Here is a 13,086-nt window from a genome sequence, read left to right as displayed (position 1 = left end):
TAACATGGCCCAACTAATGGCTGATTGCATGGAAGAGGGAATGAATTTTTTTTTTCCAGTGATCAACCACTGATTGCCTGAGAGGGGGAGGCATTTTTTTCTTTCCTTTTCTGAGGACAAAACTGTTTCGCGCACTGGGAGAGGGAAGTGGGAGAGAGGGCTGATTCATGAGATTAAAGAGTGGGGGGAGGGGGGAGGGGGGTAGTATATCCATCCTTCTCCCCCCTCCCTTTAATTTTCTGGGGGATCCCTGCCTCTCCCTTCTTATCAGCACTGCAATTGATCGATGTAATTTAAGGAAGTTAGCGAGCCGGGCCCTGGCATACAAAAAGTTACTGTATGGGAGGGAGTAGCTAATTCGATCATTTACATCTGATATACATGCCGCGTGCGGAAGGGGTTACCCGGGGATTTAAAGAGGCGGTAAGAATGGGTCAAAGGGGATAGTGTATCACGGGTTGGACTAACGCGGCCGAAAAGTGAGTAGAAAGCCGGTTAGGAGCAGGGTAACCGCGGCCGCACTTTACTGTATCGAGCTGTATGTACTTAGCAAACTACAGCCCTATGTTTACTAAGTGTGAAGAGCTATTTTGTGAAGGTTCTCGTAAAACAGGCCCTACGTGCAAAAAAACCGTGCAAAAGCCGGAAATGCTGGCATTTCAGCAAAAACCTCTGCAGTTTAGTACCTCAGCTTTGAAATACACAACTGGAACTGAAAATGTTTCAACATTACAGGTGGCCTGGGGTCTACAACAAGGCAAGAGCAGCATTATTTGACAAGAACAGTTACGCACTTCCAAGCTTTCTTGGATTGCCTATCCAGGTTTCTTGGGGTTTTGTTTTTTTTTTTAAGATTACAAACTTGCCACAGGACTATTCTGTTTCATAATTACAGATACTGAGCATAACACACAGGTCAGCTAAACGGTTCCCTGGGCTGAATTTATATTCCACCTTCCCTGACTGGTCATCCATTCCAAAGTGGATTAGATTCAGGTACGGCGGGCATTTCTCTGGCCACAGAGGGTTTACAATCTAACGGGCCGATACAGTACAGTGCGCTCCAACGGAGCACACTGTCAGCCTGCTATTGGACGCGCGTTTTCCCTTACCCCTTATTCAGTAAGGGGAGGAAAACGCACATCCAACCCGCGGCACCTAATAGCGCCCTTAACATGCAAATGCATGTTGATGGCCCTATTAGGTATGCGCGCGGGATACAGAAAGTAAAATGTGTAGCCAAGCCACACATTTTAACTTTCAGAAATTAGCGCCGACCTTTCTTCCGGCACCGGGAAAGTGCACAGAAAAGCAGTAAAAACTGCTTTTCTGTGCACCCTCCAACTTAATATCATAGCGATATTAAGTCGGAGGTCCCGAATAGTAAGAAAAGTAAAAAAAAAAAAAAAAAAAATTGAATTTGGCCCATGGCTGTTGGGCCGAAAACCGGACGCTCAATTTTGCCAGCGTCCGGTTTCCGAGCCCATGGCTGTCAGTGGGCTCGAGAACCGACACCGGCAAAATTGAGCGTCGGCTGTCAAACCCGCTGACAGCCGCCGTTCCTGTCAAAAAGGAGGCACTAGGGACGCGCTAGTGTCTCTAGCGCCTCCTTTTACCCGGATCTACCGCCAGACCTAATTTAAATACTGAATCTCACACACCGGCGAGTGGCCGGTGCGCTCTCCCGCAAACTTTACTGTATCGGCCCGCAAGGAGGTAATTTTCAAAGGAGCTATGCACTTAAAATGAGTACATACGATGCTATTTTATAAACCTCACAAGGACGCACACATTTTTGGTTCTGAAAAAGGGGCAGTCTAGCAGCATTCCTGGGCAGGGCCTAGAGGTACGCACACAAATGGCTATTTTATAAGAGAGTTATGTGATTACATTACGCTTACCCCTAATAATCTAGTACAATTGATACCAGATTTGAGTATTGTAGGGTGGGGGAGGGGGACTGAGTGAACTGGGGGTGGTATCGGCAAACCGGTGATTTCAAGGGCATGCGCCTATTTTACACTATACCTGCTTTCACGTATAAATCAGGGTTTTACATAGTTATATTTTTACCCACATAAAATATACGTATGTGTTTTAAAAAGTTAGAAAAAGTAAATGCTTTTATTGCACTCTGATATGTACACGCGTATGTTGGGGGATAAATATATGTGTATTTTATAATCTGCTTGGACCACACACACACACACAAGTTATAAAGCACCATAGTCTGTCCCTGAAGCTATGGAGGGCAAAGTGACTTACCCAAAGTCACAAGGAGTGTCAGCATGATCTGAACGCTGGTTTCCTACAATCCGCTGCTCGAACCATTAGGTCACTCCTCCACCACTATCAGCAGACAATTAAAAGACAACTTCAGTTATGGGGTGAATTTTGCGTTGAGAGGACTATAACTGAAAAACATGGACTTCTATCTGGGAATTTTCCAAAGTATGATCCAGGAACTTTATCACAGTTTTCCTGGATTTATTAATATCCAATACAAGATCAAGCTTGGAACTAAGCAAGATGGAGTTTCTCTACCTTAGAGGGCTGCAAGGATCACAATGCAAAATTCAACTCACTTTCATTAGAAACATCTTAAGTAAGCTGCTGAGAGGATGGTGAACTCTCAGGAGGCATCGCCACACCAGTGCTTCCCAAACCTGTCCAGGTGAACCAACAGCCCATTAGGTTTTTGCTATATCTACAATGAATATGTAACAGAAATTTTCAGATCCTGGTACTCCAATGTATGCTGATTTATCCCATGCATATTCATTAGGAACCCAGTGAGAGCCCAACAGGCTGTGGGGGTCACTAAGACAGTTTTAGGAAGCCTTGCATGCATTAATGGTTCCCGACCAAGTACTGGAGGCACACCTAACCAGGAGATCATAATGAGAAATTTGCATACAATCAAGACCCAATGTATGCAAATTTCTCTTACGCATATTCCCTATAGCGATTCATAAAACCAGATTAGTTAGGTGTGCCTCCAGCTCTGGTTTAAGAGCAAGTGGAGAAAGAGTACTACTGAACAAAGATGCAAAAAATGTTTCCTGCTAAACGCACATACACCAGGGGGGAAAATATGTTATATATGTTAAAAAAAAAATATGAAATATGTTATATATGTTAAAAAAACATATGAAAATATGTTATATATGTTAAAAAAAACAAACAAAAAGCCAGAAGGGACTAATGGCCAAATATCTCTCTTCAGTCTGCAAAATAGAATTTTATTCTGAACAAAACTGAACAGGTGGCAAAGAATTAATCTTATCTCCATAAAAAAAATTATATGAATGATTTTATTATTACAAAGCTATTGAAAAATACCACACATGGTATCATACAACATTAAAATTCTGCTATCTGAACGGTTCTGCCCATTTTGTGCGTTCTCACTCATGATTAACACTTTGACCAAACAGACCATAATGTAAAGAATATTTAAACATTCAGACATAAATTAAATGCAAAAGTGCATTTCAACAGGGCAGAGATTAGATTTTTGCATATAAAAATCATAGAATATTAATGAAATACGTGAAGTGTTCATTATTGAACCAGATAGCCATCTTTTACAAAAAGTAATACATTTCTTCTGCAGCATGGGGCACAAAAGAGAAATCTGTTCTCTAGGGCATCTCTATTCACATTTCATGACTTTATACTGAAGCTCACAGGTGATCTGTAATATGTCAAACATCGGATAACAGCCTGCATACTCAGGAATTGTTTATAAAAAAAAAAAAAAAGTTGTTTATACTTTCTGTACAGGGAAAAAGTTTTAAAAAATGATTAAAAGTATTCAATGATGAGACCGCTGCTTAAAGAAACGATGAATTTAACCAGCACCAACCATACAGAACTTCCACTTCTTGGTGTTGACAAATCTCGACGGCACAATGGAACTCCAGGTTAGTGCTGCTTCTCCCAATGATCTCGCAGGACAGCAGGGTTTTGTTGGAATGATTTTTCAGGGATACCAAGCCTGCGACTGACTGCAGAGTTCATTTTTCTTTTTTTTTTTTAAATTGCCACAGCAGGAATTTTTTTTCCCCCCCTCTTACAAAAGCCAGAGTCACCTACTGGCGGACAACGCTCCTACTGTGCGCCATTACCTGCAGCTGATGTTCTGTGAAGCTCGGTCTATTCCCTCCCCATAAACGTCCCTTCGCACCTCTAGACTGTTTAACGAGATCCTAGATTCGATCCCCAAACCTTCTTCGGTTCAGACTCCAGGCAGAGGATCTTCAATTTATCTGTGCCACCTGGCAATGTCCATCAGTCAGAAATCTCTTCCAACTTCCCTTTCTTCTTGCAAAGGAAGCAGACTCCAACCAAAGTGTCCTTTTGGCTTTGAAGAGTTCATTGGAAGAGATGCACATAGATCTTGCTTTGTTGGCTCATAAAATCAACATTTCACATGATACACCATCATTTGCAGGATTCATACAACTCCATGACATGAAACCTTCACCCAGAGATGCAGTGTCCCTCCGCTAGGATCAGAGTGCAAATTATTAAACACACATCTCTTGCAGTCTGTTATAAAATGACCTAAAACTTTTGCCTTCTCCACTGCTGCCTGCTACATAATCGCTTTCAAATTATTTTTTTTTAAAAACTATTTTTTTTTTTTTGTTTTAAAAGGCATCGGTTCTCAGATTGTGCAAAGTGACAACTCTCTTCTTCTTATAAAGCCACATTGAAATAAATGTTAGATTATTTCTACGGTATACTGCCAGCGATCAGACTACAGAGAGCAGCAGCCACTGCTTTCTCCACACCAGCCCCGGTCATACAGAGCTTTTTCCTTCTATGTCCATCTTGTTGCTAGATTCCGGCTGCTTGCTTAGCTGCTCCTCCGTGAAAGTGATGTAGGAGTACACCAAACTGCCGGCGATGCTACCGAAACACAATTTTTGTGAAAACAAAATGCATAAATAAAAAACAGACTGCTATTTTTCTTTTTATTCTCCTCAATACCACACATACATCTTTAAAATTAAGAAAATGGTGCCTTTCAAAAAGATTTTTTTTTCAGTAAGAATTCCTCCAGGCGAGCCTGCAGGCCGATAAAAAGCTGAGCGCCCAGATAAGGTGACCTTTCAGCAGCTCTCTTCTCTGACTATCCCAAGATGATGCAGCCCCCTCCTGTTTTTATAGTGACACAATAAATGTTGGCAGATAAAGACCAGTCTGCCCAGCAAGGTGTTTGGGGTGGTAGCTGCCGCTGCGTTCAGGTCATCCTAAATAGGGTAAGGAGGCCCCATGCAAGCTGTGAAAGCAGGTGATGGCCAGGCCCACCTCTCCCCTCCCCAACTTTAAATTTATTCTTTCTTGCGTTGCACAAGGGATCTGCCCCAGCCATAGCAGCACAAGAGTTGATTTTACCTCCAACATGGGTCAAACTTCACTGATCTAAAAAAATACCTAAACCACACATTAACTTCTTGATAAGCCCAGACGGCTCCCCTGAATGCACTACTGGCTGGCTGTGACTGCCACTCCGTGCAGGTTATCCCCATGCAGAGAACATCTGTGCCTATCCCACTCCCTTCTAAGTTCAATTACTGATCATGTCTTCACCACCTCTTCTGGGAGGACATTAAAGGCATCCACCAGCCTTTCTGTGAAGAGATATTTCCTGACGTTGTTCACTGCAAGACTCCTAGCTCTATAGCTTCCTTTCCTTTGGAAAAGTTTCATTCTTGTACCATTATTAATACATTTCAGGTCTTTAAGAATCTGTATCACATCCCCTCTCCTCTAGGGTCCATACATAGTTAGATCCTTCAGTCTCATCTCGAGTGGCTTTCGGTGCAGACCCTGCACCATCCTGGTCGCCCTTGTCTGGACCGCTTCTAACCTCTCTCTATCCTTTGAGATATGGGCTCCAGAACTCAGCCCAGAACTCCAGGTGAGGCCTCACCTAAAGGGGCATTACTAAATGTTTCTTGCCAATTATGCCTCTCTCCATGCAGCCCGGCATCCCTCTGGCACTGCTCGCCACCTTGTGAACATTGCTTCTCTACTTTCAGAGCTTTCTGAAATTCGCCACATTTCTTCAGCTGTGAATTTCAGAAAGCTCTCACACCACTAAAGGGCTGCTGGAAACAATTTTTTTAATTAGATATTAAAATTAAAACATAGGCATTATTCAGTTGTTTGTTTTACATTAGAATCTACTTTTTCTGCTTCTGCTGGGAGCACAAAAGGCATCAGCACATTGTAAATCTAAACCAAAGCTTATTTTTTAAATTTATTTTCGGCTCAGTAGCCACTCCTATCTCATCCAGCTCAGTTGGAACCAGGGCTGGCATTCAGGTGCCACAGGCCTTCAATCACAACGACCTGGGGAATTTATCTCTTTTAAATCGATAAGATCTGTCTCCCACTACTTCTAGTCTGGTCATTGCAGCTACGGCAAAGAGCCATGCACCAGACCTCCTTCTGGAAACCTACATCATGGGCTCTAAATCTATCCACCAGGTGTCACTCTTAATGTTAACCGCGGCTCCCTCCCCCCAGGGGCCGGGAATGGCACCCTCCACAGCATCGTCGGTCCCAACTCCAACCAACCCAGGGCTCAGAAGCCCCCATCCAGGAATCTAACCGGGCGGGGACCACCTGATTCTCTTTCTAATTAACTGTAGGAAAAGAAAAGGCACTTACCTAATATTTAACCCAAGGAAATTTGCCCAGGAGAAAATATAATCTCCGCCGAAAAACATTCCAATATATGTGATTAATATATTCTGAAAGGGAAAAAAAATATATATGCACAAAACTAAACTTGCATACATTTCCCAACAAATAGTCTATAAACTAAAAACTAAACAAAATAATGATCATACATAGACAAAACAATGCAAGAACAGGGTGCAACCTGAAACTCAAGATCCACGTGTGTCTCTGCAAGGACTAAATAATAGTTGGCTTAAATTGTACATTTCATTTACTTTGCACATTATCTAGTGATCTCCAACTAGAGAATAAGGGCAGATTTAGATGTAGAGATCTAGATATATATTTTTTAATCTCTCTGGATATTTCATCAAAATTCTTCGTAATGTCCCTTCAGTGCTCAAGCTGAGGAAGGTAGCAAAAGTGAATGCTTCAGAGACAACTCCTGTTCCCTCCCTAGGAGCATTGCTGGTGAGGGATCAGAGGGGGCTCCTTCCCCAGCAAACAGATGGGGAAATAACATAGCGTTACATTTTGGTGCTGGAGGAATGCTCTTCATCTTTCCCAGCTCTCAATCAGCTAAGGTTTAAATGCTAAATGTGAAAAATGCCCTTCAATGAATGGACGGTGCCTGGCTTTACGAGGCTCTTCTGGATTTCCCAGCTGCTTCAGTTGTTTAGGATGGGTCCAGTTTTATCAGAATCTGCTCTTCCACAGAGCCCCAGATATCCCCAGAAACAAAGGCTCCACCATCAGCCAGGGAGTGAGAGATCCAAGGTGTCTGTAAGGGTACCGGGCCTCAGCACAGACAGGAGCACAGCAAGACATTCTGCCAAGCCAACAGGAAGACTCCCTGGCTTTTAAGTACCTATCAGACCTCAAGCCCATCAAATGTATAATATGCTAGTATGAAACAGAAAAACAAACACAGGGAATGCCTAAAGGCCAGCTGAAAGGATAAGTACTGCTATATTGGAAGCCATGACACTGATAGCAAAAATCAATAAAAGATATTAGCAGATTAAGGCAAAAGTAAGAATAGCTAATTTCAATACCACAGAAGAAAAATGCCCATGGATTACAGCATCAAACATCTGCCTAGTATGATTAGTTGGCTGTCTGAATACGCCCGTTTAACCCTGCCCAACACATGTATGATATCCTTGCTTTCATCCTCTGCCGTCAACTTGGACAACATTCCTTAAAAATCAAAACACATTTCAAGCTAATCTTTTATATAGCACACTAGGTTTGCTTAAGTACAAAAACTTGTTATCTCATCGTTCAGGCTACAATATGGGGGTGGGAGGGATCTATGTTCATATCCCTTCTCCATTGGGGCTGGTCAGGGCTCGCCACATTTAGGCCTGATGGAAGTGAAGGTGGCAACAGCCCCTCCTGGTCAAAAAGTAGCACTGAAGATACACATCGGAGAATAAGCTCCACCAGACCTCATACCAGCAAGTCTTTCTTGAGTTACCTGGGCACGCTACCTCAGGATGGGTGGGGTGGGGTGGGATGGGGGTTGGTGAAAGGAGATGTCAAAGATGAAATGTCTACTGGGAAGAAAAGGGTAAAATGTAAGAAAATAGTATAACCGTATATTCAGAGGTTGTACTCCCATTTGTTTAAAATTTATTCCAGACAAATCAGAGGTTTTATGCATAAGGCAGTTGGAGAAGTTTAGCATGAATTGCTGGGATTTACCCCTTACTAAAAAAGTGTTTATTGTCTAAGGGTTATATTGGATTCTAAACTATGTATAGAACCACAAGTTAGCTCAGTACAACCGAGGCTTCTAAAGCAAATTCACCTATTTTTAACCAAGAAATGCCCACCACAATTACTTGCACATGTATTGCATCCGGCCTAGATTACTGCAGTGGTGTTTACCTAAAAGAGGTAATTTATAAATTATGCTTCTTTGAAACATGGCAGCATGCCTTGTGACAGGAACATCAAAACGAAATATCATCTTTCCAGATCTTACAGGACTTCACTGGCTTCCTATTAAGTTTTGGGTTCAGTTTAAGGTGAACTGTGTTTAAAGCCCATCATGTTCTAGGCTCCTATAGCTGAAAGACAAATTGCAGCAACTGTTATGATCAGCACAGGCAGCTCAGTTAGATTTGCTTTCACTCAAGGGAGGTAAAACTATAGAAGTAAGCAGGAAATGTGCTTTTTCATATGCTGCACCAGGTGCTAAACTCAACACACAATGGACACAGTGAAGTTTATTCAATATTGGGGGTGCTCAAGTATCCATAGAGCTGGCTGCTATGATATATTATTCTGAGGAAATTTGTTTCCTTGATATCCTGCAGTTGGAGTGTCATCTTAAGTTATGCTTTTTATCCGGGTCATTTCTTTACTTTTTTAAATTTGCTTAGCTGCTAAATTTAGGTACTGTAGGTTTCAATGAATTCACAAATTAGGATTAACTTGTGGCATTTGATCTATTTGCATTTGTATCATATTTGTTTATTTTTGTTGTTGTCTATTACATCTGTATTTTTTATTTTGTTGATTTTATGGTATAATCTTTACATGCTTGTTGATGTTCAATGTGGCTTAGTTGTAGCACTGTATCTGGGTTTTTCTCTCATATGTGTTTTGTTGATTTCATTGTTATTCATGTTAGAATTTACATTGTCAATGTTGAGCTATGTTTGTAGTTCAGTCAAATATAGTTTGTCTAACTGACCTCAGGATTTTAATTGGGAGGAGATTTTAACTGTAATTTACTGTTACGTATTATATACCCATACATTATATATATTTCTGGTTGATAAGATAAAATGCACACTAGTATGAATTATGTTGAATTATTTGCTATGTATTGTGCTGATGATTTTATTCTTCCCTACTACATTGTATTGTTTTGTAATTCGCTATGAGGTGGGTTTTTTTTTTTTGAACGGTGAAACACAAATGCAAATAAATACAATTTAAAAAACAGAAACTCAAGCTTTAGAGCATAAGTGTGTATCCAACTTACTTTAATGCAGCCAACTATTGTGGTGGTTAGAGCAGAATTATACTGAGTGCAAAGGACTGTGGAATACATAAGAATAAACCTGAAAAATAAGCAAACAACAATTCATCTCTAACATTCTTTTTAAATTGTTCAAGACAATCTTACATTTGAGGTTAGGTAAAAGTTGCAAGCGTTTGCGCGTATTTTAGTCACACTTTATGACAGCACTAGCACTCTCTGGCCAAGCTGCATCATCAGGGCTGAATACTGGCTCCAGTTATGTCCTTTAAAAAACAAATAGCGCAATCCATATTCCGGCTTTCAGGTATTCATGCTTAATTTAAACGTTACAAAGTCAAAATTTACATCTCTGCTTCTGGCTGGCTGATTTTTTTGGGGTAAAATAAAGGGGAAAAAAGTCACATCAACCTATTGGAATAAAGGTCAATAAAATTATAAGCTGTTAGTTTTATTGAACTAATTTAATACATTGGTGATTGGATTTGGAGAGCTGCACTCCCCTCATCAAATCAGTACAGAATGAGCTAGGGATGAGACTGCATTCATTTTCAAAGCTGTAAATTAAAGTTTGGGACAAGAGTATGAGTTGAGCATTTGCAGAGAAAGCTAAGGGAGACAAACAGCAAACTTTACAGCCATAAGAGGACTATTTCTGCTAATGGGAGAGGAGACCAATGTCCCTATCGAACCCCTTTGTGTTTTGCCTCAGCATTTCCATGTCAAATGTCATGCATTTTTTAAGTTATGAAATGCATAGAAACATAGGCCTGGATTTATCAAAAAGCACTAAATATCGCATGTGATAGGAAAAGGGGGTGTTTTATGGTAATAGGTAGTTTATTGCAATTTGCGCTGATACCTATGCGAAGCGCTATCTTAGCGCAAATTGCGATAACATTTTTGCACTTTGCGGTAAGTGCCAGAATTGATGCATTTCCTACATACAACCACTGGGGGGACCATGTTTAAGCTCCTGGAGAGCCAGCCTAGCTGGAAAGAGAGAGAAAGAGACAGAAAAAGACAGCGAGACTAGCCATAATGCCCTCACACTAGATTGGCATTTATATCTCTATGGGAGGCCCACCTAGTAAATCGAGGTGAGGTTTAGGTATTAGTATAGGGGTTAAGGCCCACTTTGACATTCAAAGTGAGACGTACAAACAGAACAGTGCTCTCTTTTGAAGATTTGATGACCCTCTGAGTGAGGAAACTCACCCAAAGATGAGATTTGTGCAATGTTCTCTAACTTGATGGACTGGTCCATCAAGTTAGGTTGAGAGAACATTGCACAAATCTCATCTTTGGGTAAGTTTCCTCACTCAGAGGGTCATCAAATCTTCAAAAGAGAGCACTGTTCTGTTTGTACGTCTCACTTTGAATGTCAAAGTGGGCCTTAACCCCTATACTAATACCTAAACCTAATACCTAAACCTCACCTCGATTTACTAGGTGGGCCTCCCATAGAGATATAAATGCCAATCTAGTGTGAGGGCATTATGGCTAGTCAGTCTCTCTCTCTCTCCCAGGGGTGATGTGATCTTCCTGCACACAGTGCCCTATCCCTGATACCGGCATGTGTGCAGGAAGATCACATCACTCCCGGTATCAGGGATAGGGCATTGCAAGGTAGAAGATCACAGCTCTCGAGATCCTGCACAGGGCACTGCGTGCAGGAAGATCACAACACTCCCGGTATCAGGGATAGGGCACTGCGTGCAGGAAGATCACAACACTCCCAGTATCAGGGATAGGGCACAAGTTCTAGTCACATTGACTGATCACATTACTTTTTTTGTCAAGCTACCAACCGTTTCCATTTCCCATCCCCCATATATTATCAGTGGGAACCTTGGTAACATCAATAAATAAGAGGGCAGCCAATAGGAATACATATTCATTCCTAAACTGACCTGAAAAGTGACAAATTGTATCATTTTCTGTTAGTGCACACTAATCGGAAAAACCGATTTTTTTACTAAAAAATCGTGCCAAACACGATTTTCTTCTCCTGCCAGACGATTTTGATTGTTAAGACGATCGGGCACATGATTCACATCCCTACATAATACCCTTCTTGGACTGAAGAAAACCATCTTATCTGTAGCTCCCCTTATCCTCCCAAATACATCCCATGTCACCAAAACCTTCTCTGAATCAGTCTTTTAACCAAAAATGTTTTCTTTAAGGACAAATTCTTTCCACTCCCATGTTGTAAGCACTTCTGAAAAGGTCAGATTTGGCAGCCTAGCAGACACCCCTCCCAGCCTCTTCATCATGTTGTCAGAAATGCAGTGCTCTGGCCTAGAAAAAAATGTTCCCCCAGAGAAACGGCACCTTGTTCCCCTCTGTAATGGTATTTTGGGTTTGTGAAGCTTTATTCTGGTCCTTAACTTTTAGCAGCATCAAAAAAAAAAAACAAACAAAAAAACCCCACACTTTCTGAACAGGTTAAAAATTAAGAGGCTACTGACTTAGGCCCTTTTTCTCACTTTAGCAGTTAAAAATAGGGAAGCTAACTTTTAAACAGGTGCGGGGGTGCACACATGAGTGCGTTTGCCAGCTCGCACCCAGGGATGTGGGTATTTTACAATATACACGCTTATAGGCACGCGTGTTATAAAATAGGCCGAGCGCATGCATGCACACAATTTTAAGCGGGTGCATGCAATAGCCGCTTCTACCGTGTAACTGGGAGATTTTAATAGGCATGCGTGCTGATGCAATTGCCCGTTTTCCCAGTTCTCCCAGACAAGGGATAGGACTCCCAAATCCATGTACTTTAATAGCCCTCCTCCCCCTCCCATTAGCCCCGAACCTTAAAACCCCGCTGATCTGGATAGTTTTGTTTTATGACTTGCACATCCATAGCAGCAGTAAAAGTTACGCAGCAGGGGACCCCCGGTGCGTGCGCCTAAGTATTTGTGTGCCGGTTTCATTAAGAAATCCAGGAATGCCCGAGCCACGTCCTTGAACCACCCTTTTTTAGAAAAAAAAAAATTTTGTATTCTCGGTGGGAGATGCGCGATTATCTGGACGGCTATTAAAATGCGCCTGGCGCGCATCGGCCCAAAATATTCACATATCTCCCAGTTTGGACTTGCGCTGGGCTTTTCAAATTCGCCTTTAAGAGGTTACTGCCTATGTCAGTCTTCTCACAACGGGGCTGATCTAATCATTCTCTGTGGTTTACTTTAATTTGTGGATGTTTTTATGTAACTCACCACGGAGTGGTGGAGCGTGTAACATTTTTTTTTTTTTTTTAACAGGTTTTAGCATGGATGTTTCCGGGCTAACATATCCCCAGAATGTATAAGTTGAAACTGTGTGTTTTTAACTGTATCATGATTGAATTTTTATGTTTTGTTACTGCAATTGTGTACATCGCTTTG

At 41.6% G+C, this 13,086-nt stretch overlaps 1 protein-coding gene across 1 annotated transcript in view; it reads right to left on the bottom strand.

Moving 5' to 3' along the window:
• Positions 1-3,215: 3,215 nt before the first annotated feature.
• SLC35D1 (solute carrier family 35 member D1) overlaps positions 3,216-13,086 on the bottom strand; it is a 43,619-nt gene continuing 33,748 nt past the window's right edge. The window contains exons 10-12 of the mRNA XM_029617993.1: positions 9,698-9,776; positions 6,688-6,770; positions 3,216-4,917 (exon numbers count right to left, since the gene is read on the bottom strand). Of these exons, the coding sequence (XP_029473853.1) occupies positions 4,809-4,917; positions 6,688-6,770; positions 9,698-9,776 (271 nt within the window). The 3' untranslated portion in view covers positions 3,216-4,808. The remainder of the gene's footprint in view (positions 4,918-6,687; positions 6,771-9,697; positions 9,777-13,086) is intronic.

The sequence above is a fragment of the Rhinatrema bivittatum genome, chromosome 10, assembly GCF_901001135.1.
Source record: "Rhinatrema bivittatum chromosome 10, aRhiBiv1.1, whole genome shotgun sequence".
Taxonomy (NCBI): Eukaryota; Metazoa; Chordata; class Amphibia; order Gymnophiona; family Rhinatrematidae; genus Rhinatrema; species Rhinatrema bivittatum.
This window is presented reverse-complemented; position numbering and strand designations above follow the sequence as displayed.